General features: G+C 38.7%; 2 protein-coding genes across 2 annotated transcripts; both read right to left on the minus strand.

The window, feature by feature from the left end:
* Window positions 1-239: 239 nt before the first annotated feature.
* Window positions 240-19000, minus strand: gon4la (gon-4 like a). Its single transcript, XM_028035822.1, has 27 exons — window positions 18720-19000; window positions 18537-18564; window positions 18208-18440; window positions 17278-17495; window positions 16226-16300; window positions 16089-16139; window positions 15956-16009; window positions 15370-15465; window positions 14691-14783; window positions 14461-14616; window positions 13196-13406; window positions 12319-12420; window positions 12087-12127; window positions 11360-11460; window positions 11096-11279; window positions 10299-10385; window positions 10005-10182; window positions 9214-9364; window positions 8360-8507; window positions 8167-8283; window positions 6353-7036; window positions 5473-5565; window positions 3845-4042; window positions 3633-3776; window positions 2205-2446; window positions 1292-1394; window positions 240-1213 (listed from the first exon to the last, which is right to left on the minus strand). The coding sequence occupies exons 3-27, from the start codon at window positions 18413-18415 to the stop codon at window positions 1130-1132; spliced, it is 3819 nt and encodes a 1272-aa protein (XP_027891623.1). The 5' UTR covers window positions 18416-18440; window positions 18537-18564; window positions 18720-19000; the 3' UTR covers window positions 240-1129.
* Window positions 19001-19521: 521 nt separating this feature from the next.
* LOC114155824 (C2 calcium-dependent domain-containing protein 4C-like) lies at window positions 19522-20524 on the minus strand. The gene is made up of 2 exons (XM_028035935.1): window positions 20370-20524; window positions 19522-20143 (listed from the first exon to the last, which is right to left on the minus strand). Exon 2 carries the CDS (start codon window positions 20133-20135, stop codon window positions 19599-19601), a length of 537 nt encoding a protein of 178 aa, XP_027891736.1. The 5' UTR covers window positions 20136-20143; window positions 20370-20524; the 3' UTR covers window positions 19522-19598.
* Between the last annotated feature and the right edge of the window lie 3612 nt (window positions 20525-24136).

Raw genomic sequence — 24136 nt, forward strand, 5'->3', positions numbered from 1 at the left:
AATACATTTATTTAGTATTTGGTAGAATTTCTTTTAGACAGTGGGAAAGACAAATTTGTAATGTGAATGTACTATAAAATACATGTACCAATACATGTCCCATTAAATATTATTTTTAAATGATGGAATTAAATAAAAACAATTAAAAGGCAGTTTGTAAACTCCTGCTGTAGCATCTGCAAAAGGTCTTTTACATTTGTTTTGGTGTTGATGCAAATAAAAACGAAAAAGAAAGAATATTTCAAAAAAATATAGGACATTTTTATTAAATGTGTTTTTTTTTGTCCATGTTAAATACAAAAAAGCAGTCACTTCAAGAAAATCTTCATTGAAGATGTGATCAAGGCTCTTGAAAAGTTTTCTTTTTGCTCTATTATGACAAGATAATTGTTTCTTCTGATGTTCAGAGTTTTAGTATAAAAACCACTTGCTAGTAGAAGTTACAGCAAAAAAAGAAGTCGTAATTCTACTTAAGGGAATACTAACTTATGTTAAATTGCTATTAAACGGCTATTGACCACCAATCCTGAATAATTAAAGCTGCCAGCAAAAACAGATGTGTTGAGACTGAAGGGAAACCAAATGTTTAAGGCATTTCAGAGTCCAGGAACCCAACATGGAAAGCGCCAGCATCAGTTTCTACACTCATTCCTTATGTCTTCAGCTCGGCAGTGGGAATGTTAGGATTGAAACCAAAACCTTCAGAGCATCAACCCAACATCACTGAGGTCATTACAGACATATTAAACACACACAACAATAAATATGTTCAAGCTGGTTCACCAGAAGCACAAACACTCTGAATTCCCTCCTAAGATGTTCACAGTGACCGGCACATTCAGGGTTAAAGCTCGGAGGAAAGTTGGACTTTCAGAACCTTTTTCACAGCACCAGGGTCAAATCAAAACTAAAATAAGAATAACTTTAGCTGTGTTTCTGTGTTTATCCCCTCACAGGAAGTGACCTGCCCTGGGCTCTTCCACCTCCACTTAAAGTTCCTGAACTAAACCAGCTGCGGCTCATGAGCGCCCTCTGCTGGGCTGGTTTCAGGTAAACCTCCATCAGAAGTCCAGGATCAGAAACGGATCCACTTTGTGGTCAGAAACAAACTCCTCCAGGAGCCTCCGGATCAGTCCGGAGCTGATTCTGCTCTGCTGGACCTCTGGGACGCGGAGAGGAAAAGCTTCATCAGGTCCTGGAAACGAAGTCGTACCTGCAGGAAATCACGTGACGTCAGTTTAGCTCAGGAAGTGGCGATGCACCTGAACACTGAGGCTCCGCCCACTCTCACCTGTTTGACAGTCTTATTGCCCAGCAAGGCGGACACCTGTCTGAATGTCTTCATTGTGGCTCCTCTCTGCTGGCAGGCTGTCAGGATGGTGCGATCAGCTTCACTGAAACAGGAAGAACAGCTGCTTGAAACTGATCGATTAATTGATTTAACAAAGTTGATTAATTAATCAATTTTAGAGGTTAAAATAATTTTTGGTGTTTAAAGATTACATTTTTGGAAAAATCTGTTTGTTTTCATCAATGCTCTCCCTGGATTTCCATAGTTCATCTTGTTTAACAAGCTTTTTTTTTACAGCTGGACTTTAAATTCAGGTCAACTCTATGATGAAAGAGTCAGGCTTCAATAAAATTTTAAAAAACGAAAATAAAGTTTTAATATTATCAGAATAAAGCCATAATGTTTGGAGATTGAAGCAGTAATTTTATGATAACCAGTTAGTTTTGGGTAAAACATTATTTAAAGTATTTTTTTTCTTAAATTAAATGTAGGTTTGAGTTCAGATTGGCTCTGAGTTTGGCCTGTTTTACAGTCTGTATACTACTAACGATTAATCAATTACAAAATAAGTTGACGATTATTTCAGAAACTGATTGATCATGATTAACTGATCAGTCATTTAAGCACTAGCAGAACGTAGCATTTCACAGTTATATTTATTATTTTCGATCCACCTCACAATGCTGTGCTACTTTGTGCAATTTTATAATATAAAAACACAACGCAGGTCAGGTCAAACTCTACAACAGAACACTAAGGTAGAAAATTTAGCTGCAATAGCTTTTCAGTTGGTAGTTGAAATGTTTCAGTGTGTGCACAATTAAATTTGAACTCCAATTTCTTGGAAACAGAATTTAGAAACATGACAAAAACGTCCTTATGAAACTTTTATAAACAAGTGATCTGTTCTCACCGGGTCCAAACCACGACCTTCTCTCCACTGGAGGAAACTGTGATGTTTTTGGCACAAACTGCTTGCTGCTCCCTGTCGTCATCTTCATCACCTTCCACCAAGGCGTCGATGGGCTCCCCTCCGCCGCTGCTGGGGTTCCGACAGGCGGAGTCCGCCGCGGTCCGGGAGCAGCTGTGGAGCTGCTGGAAAATCTCCTGGACCTCGTCCTGCAGGTCTGGATGCTTCCTGAGCAAAGACGAAACCTGAGAGGAAACAGCAGGAAGAGAAGACAGACGGGCCAACAAGAGGGAAACAAATTACAAAATAATCATAAAAATTAGAAGAATGTCGTATGTTATCTATGTATATGGGCCAAAACAATTCATTGTGAGGAATCGATTATTAAAATAATAGCCAATTGATTTAATAATTAATTAATTAACTGAAGCTAAACTCAAAAAAGACCATTTGATGAAAATATTCAGAGCAGATATTAAGCCAAAACTGTACAAAATATAGATATACATTTTGCCTTTAAAATAATAACTCTTTTGTCTGTACATACGTTTTATCCAAAACTCTTTAAGTGGAATTTTTTATATATTCACCCAGTTTAAATTCACTAAAGAAATGTAATGTTATTGCACTTTAAGCAATAAAATGTTTGGTTTATTTTACTTTTATAAAATGGAAATTAACTATTGGTTCATTTGCACCTTTAATCCATTTCTAATATTGCAAAAAACCTTAAGTGGATAAATGAAACATCTGTATAATGAGCAAACTCTTTAATCAATTAATCATCATACAAATCGCTACATTAATTGACTACTAAAATAAGTAGTACATATATAATGCATAATTTTTTATGGCACTGGTTGCATTACATAAACAGTACATGGACTGGATGAAGAGGAAGCAAATGGTCCAGGAATCAAAGCGGGAACAATTAAATTGAGGTCAGTAGCCTCTGTGTTTGGCGTGTCACTGGAGAACCAGTGGTGCACCGATTGAAATTTTATGGCTGATCGCTGATTACCGATCTTTGAAAAGCCTGACCTGCTGATTCCAATTTTGTAATATGCCATTTTTTTTGTCTGAAATGTCGCTAAATACAGCAAGACAGTCACTGAGTTGGTAAAAGTGGTGTAGCTATTGTTAACTCGAAACATGCAGACATGAACTAGTGGGCCTGTCTGTCAGTCAAATCTCTCTAACAGCCGAGCAGAAGAGGACAGAGGTTGATTTTTAGACCTTTACTGAGGTAGATAAGATCGGTTTCACATGTAAATATCGGCCGATCTAAGGAACCTGGCGACAATAAATCAGTGCACCCCTACTGAGAACCATAGATCTTGGGAATACTCACAGAGACTGATGCCACTAACGGTTACCATGGTAACCAATAAAATAAACGATTCCCGAGAAGGCTCTGTGTTCGCCGCCTACCTTGTCCACGTCCTCCGATGAGGGGGCGGAGCTTCCCTGCAGCACAGACACCACCTGCTGGTAGAGCGGCGAGCTTTCCCCCAGGCTGCGGCCCATCCGCCTCAGGAACCGCCGGCTGCGCTCAAACAGCCGCTGCTCCAGCAGCTGGTGGAGAGGAAGAGCAGCTCAGCTTGCTTCCTGAACTAAATCACTGTGGCAGAGACTCCACTCACCAGTCCACATCGGCGCGCCTGTCTGGGATTCAGGAAGGCGGCGAAGTCTTTGAGCAGCTGAGGCCACGGCCGCAGCAAACAGCCCAGCCTGTCATAGAGAACCTCCGGGGCCCCTGAGGGCCCCAAGGCTGAAAACTCATCCAACACCTGCAGCAGCTGCTCAGAAAGGCCCGGACGCACCTGGACCGCTTCACACACCTACACAGGAACCAGTCAGAACGGAGAAGAGAGAGAGAAAAAGTCCAGTTTAAAACAGGCTGGACAATAAATCAATAATAAATATACAGCAATAGACATGAGATCAATACTTATTATAAATATCTGTTGATATCTTTATAATACACACAGTCTCTAGAGTTGTGCGTTTTAAATGCTGAATGTATTTTTACCAACATACTTATATGTGTGAGTTTTTAAGACAAACACTGCTAATTGTTATTTACTGTTGTACAGTTATTATTACTAATATTAGTAATTATTATTATTATTTACTTATTTTAAATTTTTGTGCTATTCTGGGAAAAACAAATGTCCAAATTTGTGGAATCAACTAAAACTATATATATATTAAAAAAAAAATCTAAAGCATTTAACTCTCTCACTCTATGGTCGCTCTTTGGTTACCTAGCAACAACCAGTGGAGTAACTTGCGCAGTAGCAGTTTAAAGTTTCACCACTGTGCTTCATAGATATAACGACGTGGAGTGAAGAATGTGGCTAAAACAGGAAAGGTTACGGCACCAGTTTGGAAATATTACAGATATTTTAAAAAAACCAACTAATCAATAATTATTGATTGACTGATATGAAACGCTTATATTGTGGTACATTTCTAAGCCATACTGTTCAGCTTTAGGTTAAAGTTGATCACAAACCAACAGGGAGCTTCTGCAGGTTTTACCTACTCTAATTTAAGACTTTTAAAGACCATTATGAATTAATTTAAGACCTGCAAAGTAACAGAAATGTAAGAAATAAAATAGCCAAAAAATAAATCAGAAGAGAGCCAATGGCGAAGATGAATGTTGTCCAGGTAGCTGTACTCATGATGGATGTAAAAAAAAAGAAGAAAAAATCTAGCTAGCTAGCAAGTGTATATTACCAGCTAGCTACCAATAGCCGCAACTGAATCAGATCCCAGAGCGCAGTGAAGATGTCTGGATACAACTCAAAGTTTTGTGTAAAAAAACCTACCAAAACAAATGAGATTAAACAGTCATGCCACAACAAAATCTAAAACTTGACTAATGAATTTAAAGCCAACTTACTTTCCCCAATGAACTTAAGACATTTTAAGGCCTTGATTTTATATGCATAAATTTCAAGCTGTTATTAAATTTGTATTTATTATCCAATTAACTGATTTATTGCTTATCACAACCAGTTATTTACATCTTTAACTGCAGCAAAGCGTGGTACTATAAACTACTGAGTCGGGTTGTGGACAAATAAAAACAATAATTTCATAAACTGTGCATCACTTCCTCATCCTGCTATGCATCACTTCGTGTTATTCTGTGGAGTTCAACTCCAACAAAACAATAAATAACGTTCATGGCTGTAATCTGAAAACCTCTAGAGCTGTGAATACTTTCTCCATGTACTGTAAGGAGTATTTCTGTTCTTACTCTGTGGAGGTAATCCTGAGCGAACACCACGTCCTCCGACTCCCTCTGACCATCGTCCTCCTCTTCCTCAGTTTCCTCCGATGAAAACTTCTCCTGAAAACAGATTTAGATTTTAACGCGGCAGGAAGTAGAGATGGGTAGAGCAGCAGAAAATTATACTAAAGTAAGAGTAGCACCTCGTCGAAATTTTTACTCGAGTAAAAGTAAAAACTACCCATCTGAGAAATTACTTAAGAGTAAAAAATATTTGGTAAAAATTATACTGATCAAAATATCAATCATTTAACATTTAAAAATTACACCATCAGACGAAACAGAATGTAAATTTATGTGGAAATTTTGGTATTTTAGAGACTGAAATTAAAATAATTCATATAAATAGCAATTACAAAATAAAATCAGGGAGAAGAAACGTTTTTCCAAATCAGTTCCTTTAATAAAAAACTTATGAAACTTTAACAGAAAACACCAGACGTGTATCTGGTGAAGTTCTGGTTAAAACATGTTTGTTTTTCATTGAGTGGGTAGAAAATCCAGACATTTTACTCAACTAACAGTAGTGATACTTTCTGATAAAAATTACTAAAATATAAGTAGCAGTACTTAACAGCAAAATGTACAAAGTTCAGCGTAGTAAAAATACTCCTAAAAGTAATTATTTTCCAAAACGTTACTCAAATAAATTGCAACTGAGTAAATGTAACTTGTTGCTACTCAACTCTGGTTATAAATGGAATCAATATAATATATATATAATATTAAAATATAATGTTATTATTTTATTAAATTTTTTTGACTAGCCTCAGAGTTGCTATTTTTTTATTTTGTTTGTTTCATTTGAGCACAGTGACAATAAAAGAAGAAGAAGAGTTTAATTTACCTGCTGCTGGGCGTCTTCTTCATCTTCTTCTTCTGCTGCTGCTTTCCTCTGTGGTTCTGACTCTGCCGGACCAAGCAGGTCGTCATCGTCGTCATGGGAGACGCTTCCTGTAGCGCTGGGCGAAGATTCGGATAAAACCAGAAGCACGTCGCTCTCCTCCTCCAGCTCTTCCTCAGTGGTGGCCTCGTCTTCGTCAACAGCGTCCACACAGGAAGCAGAACCCTGAGGAGAAGCGACTTCCTTCAGGCTCGGTTTCCCTGCAGCAGGAGCACACAGCCTCGTCTTCCTCCTCCTCAGGCTGGCCAGCGTCCTGCAGTGGTATTTAATCTGCTCCGTTGTCGGCAGAGAGATGGTGGAGGTGATGATGATGTCAGAGTTCTGCTCCTTCCTGCTCAGCAGGAGGCGCTTCAGGAGGACTTGGGAGGCGCGGTCGGCCGGACCCTCGGAGGCGTCCGGAGGCGAGGCGGGCGGCGGCGGCTGCAGCAGAACGAACCCGATGCGTTTGAAGTCCAGGTTCTGAGGGAGGCGAGGCGGGTACCTGGTCCCGGACGGGAAGCTGTAGCTGGACCGCAGCAGCGTCAGGTGTCGGGTTTTACCCCGCCTGCTGAAGGCCGGCGCCTCCGGGGAGGAACCGGGCGGGCTGTTGAAGAGTTTGATGACGGGATAGATAACAGGAAGGCTCCGCTGGAGAAGAAAAAACAGAACATTGAAGGGTGACTTGATATTTTACCAAAATGCACCACAGAAAATCATTCCTAAAGGTTTAAAGGGGCGGTAACCCCTAAAAAAAACAACAGAGGCTTCTATTAATGTAATGTTTTTATGATGTAAAGCACTTTGAACTGCCATGTTGCTGAAATGTGCGTATATACAAATAAACTTGATTGATTTCTGCCTGCAGACATCAGACTTTACAAGCTCAACTCTGAGAAATTTAAATCAAATTTTTCTCTTCACTCATTTAGAGATTATTTATAGATTAACATATTTGCATGTGTATGCTTGTTATTTATTTATTTTAAGTAATATTTGAATTACTTGCATTACTCTTAGGTTTATATATATACAGCTCTGGGAAAAACTAAGAGACCACTTTAAATTATCAGTTTCTCTGATTTTACTCTTTATAGGTTTATGTAAAATGAACATTGTTCTTTTATTCTATGAACTACTGACAACATGTATCTGAAATTCCAAGCAAAAATTTTGTATTTATTAGCAGAAAATGGGAAACGGTCAAAATAACTAAAAAGATGCAGAGCTTAATAATGACAATAACCAGGAGGTTTTAATGGGGTTCAGTGCAGTGGGCTCTTCATTTCTTCCAGAGCTCTATATATACCTTATAAATTTAGTTGCTTATGGTTATATTTGTATCATTAACATTTAACACCTTTGACAAAGTAGCTTGTCAACTAATAACCTATTGATCCGTTTGGGGATCAATACAGTATATTCTATTTAGTTGTTTTTTTTACCCCTCAAGGGGGTCTTTTGTGGGCTCTAGTGTCCCTTATATGATAGTAGGCTGACAGGAAACGGGGAAGGAGAGGGGGGAAGACATGCGGCAAATGTCGTCGGGACCGGGAGTCGAACCCGTGACGGCCGCGTCGAGGACTCAAGGCCTCCAAATACGGGTCGTGCTAACCGCTACGCCACCACGGCACGGCAGAGTTTGATAATTTTTACTTGTCTCATAAATAAATCTGTTTAAATAAAGCTCTGTTTGTTTTGTGAACCTCTGACTTTATTGTTTTCTTTAGCTCTTCTCCATCACTGTAACTTTATTCTGTTGAAGGAAACTGCTTTAATACCACGAGCCAGAGAGGCATGCTCTTCTCGTCTCTCGCCACCGGGGGGCGCAGTTCGGCCGGATCAACATTACTGCAGGCCACCAGCATGGGCCACACCACCTGCTGGTACCTGAAGGCCTGCAGAGGAGGAGGAGTCGGTCACTAGTGAGAACAGAGGATGGTTTTCTCTGCATGTGATTTTTTTTCTTCGTACTTTTACGATGTTGTCAGGACTTCCAGGTCTGCAGCACTGCAGGATCCGGCGGCGGACTTGCACCACGGTTTTCCTGAGCAGAAACTGAGACACAAGCTTTGGTGGGTCGCAGGCTCCCTCCATGTTCCTGAGGCCGAGGACCAGCAGACTGAGGAGAAAAGATTAAAAAAAACACGCAAATTCAATTCCCAGTTTGCTACGGTTTTCCCTCTAACACTTTAAAGTAAGTTTTATTTTTTAAGCTATTTTTTCTTGCTATCTTTTCTAAAAAAAAAAAAAAAAAAACTACAAATGACCAAAAAAAATTTAAGTGGCTTTTATTTATTTATTTTATCGTTTATTTACTGGCAGTTATTTATTGTAAGCCAAGCTATGAGAATTTTTGTTTTAATATGAGAATATTCTCATAATATTTGTTGAAGAAAAACACAATTTTACCAGAAAAACGTCTTAAAATTACTATATCATTCTCTAAATATTATAATCTTATTCTGGTAACATCTTGACTTTATTTTTGTAAGAAGGAAAAAAAGGAAAAGAAAAAACCTAGCCCGACTCCTATATTTTGTCATAAAGTTGACCTGAATTCAAAGTCAAAATAAATATAAGCTGTAAAAATGCTTCAAAACAAAATGGCGGCCTCGGGCTCCCTGACATCACTCTGAACTATGAAAATCCAAAGAGTGCATTGGAAGAAAAGAATCCAGATTTTCCAAAAATGTAATTCTCAAAAATTTGATTAATCACTAAAAGATGATTTATTTGCCTTGGTCAGATCTTGTGGAAAACCAGGAACTGAGTCTCTAATTTCAGCTCAATGAAGTAGATTCTCTCTTTAATGGTGTTTAAGTTACCAGTCCTCTGCTGCAGTGAAGGCCGCCGTCCTGCGGGGGCAGTACATCGCTGGGTCCAGGTTGACACAAGGCAGCAGTTCAGGGTAGAGGAACACGGGTCGAGTGGCGAACAGCCAGGCGAGCTCAGTTGGCATGACGGGGAAACAGCGCACTGAAGAGACCGAAAAACACAAACTGAAACCGTACGGCTGCTGTACTGAAAACCAACTCACATTTCTAACTTTATAAAACCATTGTAAATAAAATTTAAAGTTTGATCACCACAGAGATGTACAAAAGAAAGGCAGGGAACCAAAATTGTGTAATGTCTGATGTCTGCACACAACTCAAACTTTTGCCTGATAGTAAAGCTCCATGAGAAAAATCCCACATAAAATATATGAGATGAAATAGTCCTGCCACCAGTGACGCCCCAAAGTGGGGGGACAGAGGGGACATGAGCCCCTCTTAAAAAAAACTGGGTGCCCCTCTGGATCCCCCCAGAGAATCATGTGTTAGAAAGGCATACAGAGTAACCTTATTCAACAATGTAAGCCCAATAATTCTAAAAATAAAATTATATAAATGTCTTGTTTTATTTTTTTTAGCTCCTAAAATTTTTACTGGCCTGATCTGGCCACCTCTATGAAAAATGTTCTGGGGATGCCACGTCAAAATTTAAGATCGTAAAGTCGACGTAAGTTTTTGTGTGTGATGAATTTAAGACATTTTAAGGCCTTAATTTCATATAACTAATTTTAAGACGTTTTAAGGCCTTGTGGTCGCGCTGTGAGGGTGGGACAGACACTCACTGTGTCCTCTGCCGTCGGGCTTGTGGCTCTGCGGCCGGTAGTCGATGGGCGTCTGCCGCAGTTCCTCCAGAAGCTCCAGCGCCCCCTGAAGGTTGGTGGTTCTGAAAGCACTGCGGAAACCGGGATCATCTGCAGACCTGAAGATTTCTACCCTCTGAGCCAACATGTCCAACTCAAACTGAAAGATGAGAACAGAAACGTCTTCAGCAGTGTCTTCCCTACAGTTTGACAGTCGAACCAAATGGGGGAAACCTGGGATTAAATTTTAATCTAGAGGTGGAGAAAGCAAGTTACCAGGAACTGCCTGGTGGTCTCGGCCTCACTGTGCAGCTTGGGGACAGGTGAGGCCAGCAGGTTGATCTGAGTCAGCAGCTGGATGTGCTGAGACACAGAGAGAAAGGTCAAAGGTCGGACTGGGTGAGAAATTGATTTATTGAATTTTTGAAGATTTTATTTTTGGAAAAAAAAAATTTTTCCCCCCACTAATCCACTCCTGAAATATGAAATGTGTTTCCATATTTCAGAGTGATATCAGAGCGCCCAGGGCGGCCATCTTGTTTGACAAGCGTTCTTTACAGCTTTTATTTATTTGGATTTTGAATTTAGGTCAAATCTACAACTTAATATTAGGATCAGACTACGATTTAAATTTTTAATTAAGAGAATAAAGTCATAATATTACAAGAATACAGTTATAGTACTGCAACCTTATTATTGTAAAATTATGACATTATTCTCATAATATCACAACTTTATTCTTGTAACTTTAGTTTTTTCACTTTTATTTTTTTTCCCTAGTATAGACCTAATAGTTTGCTGTAAGTTAGATCTTGATAACGCTAGAAGATTTTTTCCATAAAACTTTTTTATTTTTGTTGTAATTTTAAATCGTTCTTCTGGTAAAATTGTGTCTCCATTCTGCTAATATTATGACTAAATTCACGTAATTAAACTAAAATTCTTGTATCTTAGCCCCAGTACTCCATTGCACAACTCACAGAACAGATAATTGAAGTAAAAGTCACTTTTAGTCAGAGCTCAGAGTTGAGCTGAGGTTCTGGTGCAAAGCAGAACCCGGTCCGGATCAGTACCTGCTGCAGCTGCTGCTGAAGTCGCTGCTGCTGCTGCGGGCTGAGCGTCAGGGTGAACGGTTCTGGACTCTGAGCGCTGAACATCGGGTTTGTCTGCCGCCGCTTCCTGATCAGAGCCAGCTGCTGCCTCACCGTTCGCAGCCCTGTGATTGGCTCGTCCTCAGCCTCGTCTTCGGCCGCGTCTCTGAGGTAGAAACCAGCAGTCAACAGGAAGTAAACGCGCCTCCCTATCGTCATAGCGATGCTCGCCAGTGTGTTACGTACACGCGCTGCTCCTCCAGCGTTAAGGCCTGAAAAGCAGGAGTTTCCTCCTGTTGCTCCTCATCTTCGTCGTCCACTTCCTGTCCAGCCAGGTCTTCCTTCAGCTGAGACACAGACACACATCTGAACATTAGCTTCAGGTTAGCGCTAACACAGCTATTGCTGAGTTCACTAATATCCGGTCTAAGCATAAGCTCTGAAAACCTTCAGCTGCTTTTCTTTTTTAGCAAACATTCAGCTTTACAAGAATTGTGAAGATCAGAGTTAAGTTAAGGAAATAAATCAGTTTGTAGCTTTTATTATGTTAAAATTCCTTCATTTTCCAAACTCAAATTCCCAAAATTCAGTTACTGTTAAAAAAGTCTAAATGGAAACATTTATTATGAATTTATGAATGGGCAGGATGGACTGATTGGACAGATAAATATGCTGAAAGGAGAAAAGAATGATTCACAGATAGATGAACGAACAAATGGACAGACAGATGGATAGATGGAGAAAGGAAAAATCATCTTGCAACATAAATGTTTTTCATTCTATCCTTAGTGAAACCTGGAAACACTTCAGCCCCAGATTAAACTGATGCTTTTACCACAAGAATCAATAGTAATAAAAAAAAAGCAGAAAAAGTATTTGATACTTTCTTTACAGTTGGTAGTTTATTCATTACCAGTGAGCTCACCAATCAATGAATGAATGAATGAATGACTGAATGAAGAGAGTTTTGTACCGTTTCAAACAGCTCCTCCATCAGCTCGTTCACTTCCTTCTCTGAAGGAGAGAAAAACGTCCATCATTCACGATTTCAAAAGAGAAACAGCTTTCAGAGATGAAGGACTAATGAAGCCACTTTTAGAAATCAGGGGAAAATATTCACACAAACTGAAGGAAACAGTGACAGTTTCATCCCTGATGGCTGACAGTGAAGCTGCATGACTAGTTTACAGGCGATCTGTACTGACTGGTGATGCGGACGGCCTTGTCGTCACGGTAATCCTCCAGGTCGGGCTCATCGATGTCGGCCAGGAAGTTGTACTCTGGATCATCTTCATCGTCACACTCCTCTGGTAGATAGAGACAAAGTTTCTTATCAGTTAATGACTTAATTTAAAGTTGATTAATCTTCTCCATAAATGAATGATTATTTGATTAGCGACCATTTTCATAAAAACCTGAGTTTTTTCTTGTATCAAGAGGGCCGACAATTTTTAATGAAGGGCGAAATTTTTAATAATATGCTGAATTTAAAAAACACATAATTGCATTTTTACATTGTGGCTTTCTCACAATATGAAAATTAGACATATTTATAAAATAAAAAAGGAGTCTATTGGATTGCTAAATAAAAAAAAATAAAAGATGAAAAGGATAAAATATAAGAAAAACTTAATGTTGATCCATAAGTATTGTCTGTGGTTGACTGTTTTTTTTCCTCCGCTTTTCTGTCATTAGTTCATCTTTTAAATAAGAAGTTGACGCTTCCCTGTCAAGCAGTTCGACTAAATGATCGTTATTAGAGCGAAACTTAAGGAGCTTGTCGAGTGCTTATTTTTCAAAACAGAACCGCATAAAGTTCACTTTCCATCCCACACCGGACTCTGATTGGACCGTGACTCTTTGCCGTTCTTGTGTTATCTCCGCCATCTTTATTTCTCTCAATGGCTCCGTTTAAGAATGCCCAGCGGCGCCCTCTGCTGGATGGCGGCCAAACTACAACACTAAAATAAGGTCTAAGACTTATAAGGCCGACATTATCGACTGAAACTGATTTTATTTACTATTAATGAACGATTACTTATAAGTTAATTTTTTTTAACTAAACTTACGACGATCGCTTACCTTCGTTATCAACGTCTGAGCTCATCAGGCCTCTCAGCCAGTCGGTCCAGTCCCGGTCCTCCGGCGCCGAGCTGGAGTCGTACATATCTGGGGTAATGTCTGGGGCTCGGAGCTCCGCCTCCAGCTGGCCTAACGGGACGTCGCGGAGAGGACGCTTGGACCGGGTCCGGTACGCCATCACCCCGGACTCATCCTCTGACTCAGACATAGGCTGAGGAAGTTAGATTAATAACCAGTAGAAATAAAATTAAGCTTAGTTTTCAAGGTTTTAAACAAATAAAATCTGAAAAGTGTGGCATGTTTTTCTATTTAGTCCATCAAAATCATCTTTGTCCTGAAATTAAGGCTTACATAAATCTTCAAATAGTTGAAATAATATGGCACACTTAGGAGGGCAGAGTAGACAAAAATTGTACTCAAGTAAAAGTTGCATTACTTTGACATATTTTTACTCAAATAAAAGTAAAAAGTAGCAGTCCAACAAACTACTCAAGTAGGAGTAAAAAACAGTATTCGGTTAAAAAAATCTACTTAAGTACTAAGTAACTGATCAAATTAGCAATCATTTAATATTTAAAAATTACATAATCAGATGGACCAAAATATAAGGTTAAGTGGAAATGTTGGTATTTTAAGGACCAAACTGACAATAATTTATAGAAGTAATAAAAAAAATAACAAAATCAGGCAATATAATTATTTCCAAATCAGTTTATTTCAATAAAAAAAACTTATGAAACTTTAACAAAAATTGCAGGTGTGTGTCTGCTTATGGTGTATTTTTGGTGAAAACATGTTTATTTTTCATTCAGCACATAGAGAATCCAGACATTTTACTCAAGTAAGAGTAGAAATACTTAATAAAAAAATTACTCAAGTAAAAGTAAAAGGTACAGTGTAGTAAAAATACTCCTGAAAGTAAATTTTTAAAATTTTTCAAACGCAACTCACGTAATTCAGTTACGTGAGTAACTCAATTAAGTTACTCACGTAAACTGAGTAAATGTAACTAGTTACTACTACTCTCCGTTTCAAAATCAAAATTTTGTTTTAGTTTGCTATTCATGGAAGTTGAAAATCACAATAACACTGGTATAATGTAAGCTAACTACAGATGATGCTAATGATAGCAGGTATGTTACAAATAAAGAGTAGCTTCGGAATGATGAAATGTCTGGCATTGACATGTTTCTTGTAATGGGGGGCCCCAAAAGAAAATCTGCTTAGGGCCCCAAAAAGGCTTTGGCCGGCCCTACTACAGTTACCTGGTACGGCTCCATGCAGCCAGCTAGCTCCTCCTCAACCGCGTGCAGCTTCTCCAGGAAGCTGCTGTCTGTCGCGCCTTTGGAGGGCGGGGCTTTAGGAGGAGGAGGGGGCCCCATTAACCCGTCCTTCAGACGCCGGGACCGAATTCGAGACGTCTGACAAAAGAGAGACACAGCGTGACCGTAGATAATGGCGACTTTCAGCCAATCCTGTGGTTGTCAGTCGCTACCTGCCAGGGGCTGCAGCTGTCATCTTCGGCTCGATTCAGCCGAGTCCCTCTGGGGGACGAAGCTGTGCTCTCCATGTCGCTCTCCTGGAACGTCTGAATAATGAAAATAAATAAAAACAACAGAAAATTAGGCCTGGGCAATAAACCAATAATATACATAGCTATAGACAAATGATCAGTATCAATGGATAATACGTCTAACCAAATATTCAATAATTTCACTGAACTCCGATCCAGAATCGCACAGCATTCTGGGAGATGTAGGCAAAGGAAAGACTTTAGCAACTGGACCTCTGAAGGCGGGCTAACCCAGGTTGGTGTAATTAACTGACTCACTCTCTCTATGGTTACCTAGCAACTCACTCAATCTATGGTTACCTAGCAACAACCTACTCAGTAACTGGCACAGCAGCAGCTTAAAGTTCCACTACTGTGCTTCATAACTTAAAAATAGAAAACGACAGTATGGAATAAAACTGGACAAGACAGGAAAGGTCCTGTCACTAGTCTGGCAGAATTCCAGATATTTAAAACAGAACAAAGAATCAATAATTATCAATATTGACTGATATGAAGCGCCTGTATTGGGATACGTTTGTCAGCCATACCGTCCAGCACTGACAGGAATTAATTATTATTGAAAATAAATGAGATGTAGCCATTAAAATCAGAGCCTCACATCTTCAGCCGTCTCATCCTCCTCTTCCTCGTCTGGGCGATATTCTTCGTCAGAGGAGTCTTCCTCTTCCAGTGGGATGTCCACAAACTGAGGAGCCTGAAACAAAATTATTTGGGGCAAAACTTCATAATTTATTGACAACATGTAGATACTTTATAACTTCGCAGTGTTTTGAAATCAAAAATAGTAAAAGAGAATAAACGGAATCTCCCCAAAATTTTTTTTATCCCATTCCTACAACAAAAAAAGGGATTATTTAAATGAACTAAGCAGTTCATGCTTAGTTTATTTTTTAGTAAGTAACAAAACTTTTTTTTTGGTGATTTTAGTTTTTAAAAATTATATTTATATTTCCTTCACTTTTGAAATGATAATTTGACAAAAAGTCTGGACATCCGTGCTTTGAATAGACCAAAAAAAGTTTCTGTTCTTGAATTATTTACAATGTTGTTTAGTTTTTAATGAGTTAAACAGATATACCAAAATTAAGTAGAAATGATAAAAACCAACATGTGGATTTTTACTACAGAAGAGAAAATTTCAGACTGACATATCATGGTAAAAATGGTGCATTGTTGTGTTTTACCTTGGTGGCGTCGCTGCTTTTCTTGATGGGTGAGATATTCCAGGTGGGAATCACCTGATGGGAAACGGAAACATGAACAAACTATCGCTGCAGCTGCATTTCAGATCATTTATCTCTTCAGAAAAAGACTCACCACACCCTTCTCCACCACTTCTTTAAACTTGGACCGAGTCATTTTAGGCTCCTGAAACAGAAAATACTCATAAATATAAGAATGTGAGAACTCTACTGGAGCTGCACTAAATGGGTTTTTTTTAACTAGAGACTCACAAACGGAGGAACAGCTTCTGTCTCATTGATGGCCGCCTTCATCATGGCAACCACATGTTCATTGGTGATCACTTCCTGGAAAACAAACACACAAAAAAACAAACATTACAGATCAAAACATTTTATTTTGCTTGCATGAATCACCATAAATAGAATAAACTGAATAACTTAATATTTCAGTGTCTTTTTGTGTTCCTCAAAGGACAAAAACAACGACTTATGCTTATTATTTACAGCGTTGCTTTACAATTTATTTTTTTAAATAAGATTTTAAACAGATTTTTAAATGTTTTATTAGTCTATTTATTTTTTGTTAAAGACTTTGTGTTTGACTTTTCCTTTGGTCAAGTGGTTAAACACAGATTTAACCACTTGACCAACATTTAGGGCTGAAACAATTAATCAAAGTAATCGTGATTAATCAATTATTTAAATAATCATCAACTAATTTAGAAATTGATTAATTGTCAACTGGAGTATACAGACTCAAAAAAGGTAATGTGCTAAAAAACAATATGTTCAGAGCAGAAATTAACCCAAAACTGTACAAAATACAACAAATTTATACAATAAAATACATTTTACACTATAGTTACAATAAATTTCAAAATACAATAAATTTTGCATTTAAGATGAAAACATTTTTATCTGCAAATATGTTTAACTTCTAATGTGGCACATTAATTTCACTCAGTTCAAAATAACTAAAGGAATCCAATTATTGCATTTCAGGCAAAAAAAAAAATTATTTAAATTTATTTAATTAAATATTTGTTTATTTGCATTTTTAATGTATTACCAATTTTGTATCAAAAGGCTTAAGTAATTAAATGAAAAGCCTGTAGAAAAATGTGACAATTTTTTATCCAAATAATTGTCAGAATGAACAATACAATAATCAAATAATCTTTAGTTGCAAAATAAAAAAGTAAAAGTAAAAATTTCTCCCCTGTCAGAAAACAACATTTCTGTCCTGACACTCAGAGAGTCCGTCTGTATTTGGGATGGAAAAAAAGACAGAAAAAGCCTCAATCTGTGCAGCCAGAACTCACATGAATGATGTTTTTAACGTTCACAGTGGTCAGGTTGTGCTGCTTGGACTTCGTCTCCAGAGCCTGGTCCAGATCTTTGTCGATCTCCACCTCCACGCCCGTCTCTTCCTCCTCCTCCGACTTCCTGCCCTGATCATCAACTTCCTTCTCGTTCAGCGTCCGTTTTTTCCGCTTCGCCGCCTTCTTCCTCTGAGCCTTTACTTCCTTCTGGCTGTCCTCTGAGACAGAGATGTTTGAGTTGTCAGTAGAAGAAGTTTCCACATTCTGTTGTGCTACAACCACAAATTTCAGTGTTTTATTAGGATTTTAATATGGACATTGTCAAGAGTTCAAATAGTTGTAGTTTGAAATAACAGGAATAATTTATTTATATTGCACATTTATAGCAACCGCAGGTGATTAAGGTGCTTCACAACAACCACACGTAGATAAAAGATAAAATAAAATATTATATTTAGTTTGGTAAAAATAAAAAGTCAATTATAAAATTGGCAGAAAATACCAAAAAATAATAATATGAATTAAAAACCAAGACATGCTTAATTTCAACTGCAGCAATTTCCCCCCAAAAAATCTAATCAGTAATAATATTCCCTTTTTTACATTTTTTAATTTATTTCTTCAATATTTAAAAAGAAAAAAAAATTAAGACGGAATAATCATCAGAATAAACAATTACTAAAATATTCATTAGTTTCAGCTCTACCTTATTTTGATTCCAAATGAATTATATGTTTTAAAAAAAACCTCAGTTCAACATTCTGTGTTCATTAAAACACATTAGAGTTTATGTTTGCAACATGATAAAATAGAGAAAAGTACAATAATATTTATAAAATGTCTTCATATTTTTTCTCAGAACCAGCTTGAACAATCAGTAGTTTATCAATGTTGAATGTGAAGACAGGAAGACCATCATGTTTGTGTTACCCATAGTGATGATTAGGCTGGAGTCAGTGGTGTCTTCCTCCACCAGCAGGTAGCCTTCCTCCTCCCCTTCCTCAGCCTGACATGGAGCAGCTGGTGGCAGCAGCAGAACATCATCAGAGCTGAGCGGCGCTGGTCCAACACCGGAGCTGCTGGAGGCATGCTGCTGCTTGGCTGGGCTTAACTTCAGGCGTTTTCGGACTGAGCTCATAGTGGAGAAACATGACCTCTGATCTCTGAGTCAGACAGAAGAACATCCTTTAATTAAACTTTGGATATATAGAAACACTTCACAATGCACAAAATGTCAGGAAATTAAAAAGGAAACTCACTGCCTCTTCCAGCTGCAGACTGAAGCTCCTGTAAAATGAAAACAATGTTAGATTTCAGCAGATGTTGGTCACCAGCAGCAGTGCAACCTCTCACTGAGCTGCTGTTAGTGTTAAAGTTAATGTTGGCTCCTGATATTTAGCAGTTAGTCTGATTAGCAGCCGCCCACAGATAAATAAACTCACGCCTGTTGGGTCTCCGAGCGGTCAGGCTGATAAGAAGCCCAGGATGCGGCTACAAAGCTAACAACACTCCAGCCGGTTAGCGGCTAACGCTAACGGACCGCTCCTTCCAAACGCAGCCGATTTCCGGTGAAAACGTCCCGTCCAGGAGTCTTTATCAGCCCGGTGTCGCTTCTGGGTGGACGGAACCTTAACCACCAGGATCCATCGCTACTCACACAAGCTTACCGCCACAACTATCAGGCTATTCTGCCTCCAAAAAAAAAAGAACTACATTTCCGGCGTCGCGGCGCCGACGTGACGCCATCAATCTGCGTTTTCTGGGTGTGTCTGGCAAGACATTTGTACATTTATTGGATATACAGTGTACGTTAACTTTAGAAAATATGGCAAGCCGCTCGTGTAAATATCATTGAGCTTCGTGAACACATTTTATAACTTTTCGGCAGCAAGTCACTTCCTGGCTCCACTCTGGGGTCAGAGGGGCTTTTAAAGCTACCAGTTCAAGCGAAAACTGTAGTTGACTGTCTGCGTTTTTCTGCCATTGCTAAACTTAGTTGGAAAGAGATGCGGACTTTAGTCTTTACAGATTTGCCCTTGGGGGAAAAAAAGGCCTATATATATATATATATATATATATATAATAAAATCCATGACTTTTAGCAGCCACACAGTCTCATTAAATCGGATATTTATAACCCAGCCCAAGTTTTAATTTAGACCTATAGAGCTGAAGGGACATTGATTTTGACACCAAAGCATATTCTGCAGATAGTCAGTTTAGTTAAGATAAAATGACATAAACTTCAGGAACTCATATAAAAATCTTTATTAAAATAAATGGCCTTAATATAAAACTTGAGTAAATTGAGATCATCTCATTTAAGAACGAGCAGCAGGACTGAGCGCCTTCAGAGAAGCTGCAGCTTTCTTCAGCTCCTCCATCATATTCAGGCCCAGCGCCTTAACGGGCCGCAAGCTGACCCGGGACCCTCCGGTGGGAGAAACTTCCGCTGCGTCTTTTGGTACCGCGGCATTCACAGTCACCTTAACGCGTCTGCTGCGGTGAAACAGAGACTCCCTCCGGTTGGTGGACGGCGTGGTGGCCAACACGCCGCGGAAGCCGTAAGACGTCGTCACCTTCGGTACGTGCGGCAGCGACATCGCCGCTCGCGTCGTCGGGTCCGTGTCGGCGACGCGATGGCGGCAGGCCAGTGGAGAGCGCCGGCGACGCCAGGAGGAGGACCGAGTCGGGCTGGTTCCGGTTGGGTCCTCGTCGTCATCTTCCAACAGGAGCCTGGAGCGGGTCGGGGAGTCCCGGTGGAACATCGGAGAGGCCCGGTAAGAAGATGGGATGACGAAGGTCGGGATCCGTTCCGGAGTCAGAACTAGAGCCCGAATGGACGCTCCGGATTTCATCGCTTTATCTTGAGACAAAAAGAGGCAAATGGATCAAATTTACGGTTTGGAGGTAGTTTGTAAACTTTTAGACTTTCAGGGAAGATCCGATAAAATCCCGATGAGGTCCAGACGAACCAGCAACTCAACTTCACAATCCTGAAGCAGTTTCCCTCCCCAATACAACCACAGATCGGCCACTCCTCAAGAGAATACATAAACATCTTTTATTTAAAAATAATTAAATAACCATACCTGAACAGTTATCTACAAACTAGTTTCTGGCGCTGGTATCAGTGACCAAGTGGACCTTCATGGTGTTGTTTATATAAGCAACTGCAGGTGGGACCAATCACATTAATCAAAGGCCTGATTGAAACGTTTTTACTGGCTGCTTCATCATGACTCAGTTCGTTTTAAAAACATTTCACCTGCACTATGTTACACTTTAAGCGACACAACTTTTTTAAAATTTTTATTACAACGTTTGTAGGCGAGAGTGTAGCTTTGTAAATCCCAAATATCTGCTCGGTTCATTAATGCATCACCTAATTGCAATTGCTCCGACAGTTTCGGAGACGTCCTCTCCCGCTGCATTAACAGCCAGCTCCCCTCGCCTCCGTCACCTGGTCCAGGTTCCGGTTCGGTTTACCGGGAGAGAACGGCTAACTCCCGGCACGTCGCTTTAAAATCTCCCGCTAGTTTTCCCCAATGAGGGGAAGTTAAACGCCGACATTTTTCAGTTTATTAAAGTATTTAATTTATTTCTGAGCAAGTTAAGCCTTCAAACATAATAGTTTAATTTAACTGTAACATGTCTTAGATCTGGAGAGTATACATTTGTAAATTTGCTTTTATTAATTTCTTGTACGTGCTTGAACATTTTAGAATAAAACTAATTGATTTCTTTTCTTTTTTTACTATGGAACAGCCTTTTCTACAAAATGTGAAGAATAATGCACAAATCAGGAGTAGCTACAAATGGCTAAAAAACAAACTTCGGCACCGGTTTTTTTTTTTTATTTCTTCGCTGTCACGGTTGCTAGGCAACATAAGTTACGCTGAGGCGGAGGCTAGGCAGCTAGCTAAAGGCTAAACCTGTCCGAATTCATAGCTTCTCTCTTCCGGTCGTCGATATTCGCGGTCTTCGAAGGACCCGGATGCAGACCCTGACTTCGGACACAGCTTTTAACATAAGTCTAGGAAACGTGACTTATTACGTGAGAACATAGAATTCGGCGGGTTTGATGCCTATGACGTGTGAACAGACGTCATAAACGTCAGGGTCTTAAGTTGCACTTTCTTCTTCTCTAACTCTCATTTTGCACTCGTTGGTCGCAGAGTCCGGATCAGTACTTGTTGTTCTTGCTGTTTTAGCAGAAAACTTTAAGCTTATCCCCAAACCAGTGAAGTCTACAGCGATTATGCCAAGTGGAATGAGTTCTCCAACCCAGACCATCGCGGTCAACACCCTGAGGGGTATAATCCATCCACTTTTCATCCGTTTGACCTGGATTGAGTGGATGCGTCTGGCAACAGGAAACCCCACTCGCACCACCACTTCCGTTCTGGTCAGGATTTTGGAAAATATCTTGGAGCTCTTTGTAGCTAATGCTCTGGATACTCTTCCAAAGGACAACTGCACCACTGAAGCCATAGAAGTAATAGTTGGCAACAAGGTGCCTGAAGCCTTCGCAAGAGTCGTAAAGGTCGGCGGAGATGTCCGAACAGAACACACTGACAATTTAAACAAGCTCATTGTCAAATATGTGGTGGAAAGAGTCAATTCCAGCTTCGACTCTGACGACAATTCAAGCAAGCACGTTGAACAAGCAATCAGTGGCATGGTTGACGAAACCAAAGTGATGATAAAGGATCTTTTTGTCAGATTGCATGCAGAGGAATCCAAGAAAGCCGTTGTCCGCCCAGCTGAGCCAAAATCTATGTTTGAACGTCTGAAAGGGAGGATCACGGGTTTTTTCACTAGGTTCGCTCGGAAACATTCATCTAAGGTTACTCCAGTGAATCTACCAGAAAAACCCAAAACCTCTCACACCACGGCCAACAAAACTACGGCCATGGCAGGCTTGATTCCTGCAGAGAGTTTGTCAACCAAACGCCCCCAGGAAGAGGAATTAGAACTGGAGCCCAGGTGGGGTGAAATCTCACCTGCGAAGGCCTTCATTGATCCAGATGATGTGTCAGACATCATATATCTAGAAAACTTTGAACCAGAGATCCTGTCAACCTCACAAGACTCACAGGAATTAGAACTGGAGAAAAGGTTTAAAATCACGCCCAGGGAGGTCTGGGTTCATCCAGAGACCCTGCAGGAAGAGGAATTAGAACTGGAGCCCAGGTGGGATGAAGTAACACTTGTGGAGCCGTTCATTCCTCCAGTTGGGTCATTTAATTTGATTAGTACTTAGGTTTTTATATAATTGTTTTTTAGTAGTTAGGTCATTTTAAAATTGTTCAATAGTTAGTTAGGTCATTTTAAAATTGTTTTTTAGTAGTTCATTTTAAAATTGTTAGTAATTACTTAGGTCATTTTACAATTGTTTGTTTAATAGTTAGTTAGGTCATTTTACAATTGTTCAATAGTTAGTTAGGTCATTTTACAATTGTTTGTTTGTTAACTAGTAGTTAGTTAGGTCATTTTAAAATTGTTTTTTAGTAGTTCATTTTAAAATTGTTAGTAATTACTTAGGTCATTTTACAATTGTTTGTTCAATAGTTAGTTAGGTCATTTTATAATTGTTTGTTCAATAGTTAGTTAGGTCATTTTAAAATTGTTTGTTCAATAGTTAGTTAGGTCATTTTATAATTGTTTTTTAGTAGTTAGTTAGGTCATTTTATAATTGTTTGTTCAATAGTTAGTTAGGTCATTTTAAAATTGTTTTTTAGTAGTTCATTTTAAAATTGTTAGTAATTACTTAGGTCATTTTACAATTGTTTGTTCAATAGTTAGTTAGGTCATTTTATAATTGTTTGTTCAATAGTTAGTTAGGTCATTTTATAATTGTTTGTTCAATAGTTAGTTAGGTCATTTTAAAATTGTTTTTTAGTAGTTAGTTAGGTCATTTTATAATTGTTTGTTCAATAGTTAGTTAGGTCATTTTAAAATTGTTTTTTAGTAGTTCATTTTAAAATTGTTAGTAATTACTTAGGTCATTTTACAATTGTTTGTTCAATAGTTAGTTAGGTCATTTTATAATTGTTTGTTCAATAGTTAGTTAGGTCATTTTAAAATTGTTTGTTCAATAGTTAGTTAGGTCATTTTATAATTGTTTGTTTGTTAACTAGTAGTTAGGTCATTTTATAATTGTTTGTTTGTTAACTAGTAGTTAGGTCATTTTATAATTGTTTGTTTGTTTGTTAACTAGTAGTTAGGTCATTTTTAAATTGTTTGTATAACCTTTGTTTTTAACAAAACTTAATCTATTCAGTATGATAAACATAGCTAATAAACAAAAAATGAGCAAAAATGCTTATTTTAGGTACAAGGCTAATGTTAGCATGAGGGCTATAATTAGTATATTGAGTTACTAGCATGTTGATACTACCATATGGACGAGGGTTATCGCTAGCATGTTAACTATCACAAAATTACTCCATAGAGTATGCTAACATTAGTGTATAAATAAAAATTATTCGAAATGCTAAATTTAGCTGAAGTGACGTCAGTAGCACCTATGATGTCACCAGCGTGTTAATTTACATTGACTTAGTCCATTCAGTATGATAAATATTGCTAATAAATATGAAATTATGTAAAATGATTATTTTAGGTACAAGACTAATGTTAGCATGATGGTTATCATTAGCATATTGAGCCACTAGCCTGTAGATACTACCAGTAGGACATAGGTTATCGCTAGCATGTTAACACAAAATTACTCCGGTCAGTATGCAAACATTAGTGTATAAATTAAAATTATACAAAATCCTAAGTTTAACTTAAGTGATGCAAGTAATATTGACATGCTAGTGACTCAATATGCTAATGATAGCAATCCTGC

The sequence above is a fragment of the Xiphophorus couchianus genome, chromosome 13, assembly GCF_001444195.1.
Source record: "Xiphophorus couchianus chromosome 13, X_couchianus-1.0, whole genome shotgun sequence".
NCBI lineage: Eukaryota > Metazoa > Chordata > Actinopteri > Cyprinodontiformes > Poeciliidae > Xiphophorus > Xiphophorus couchianus.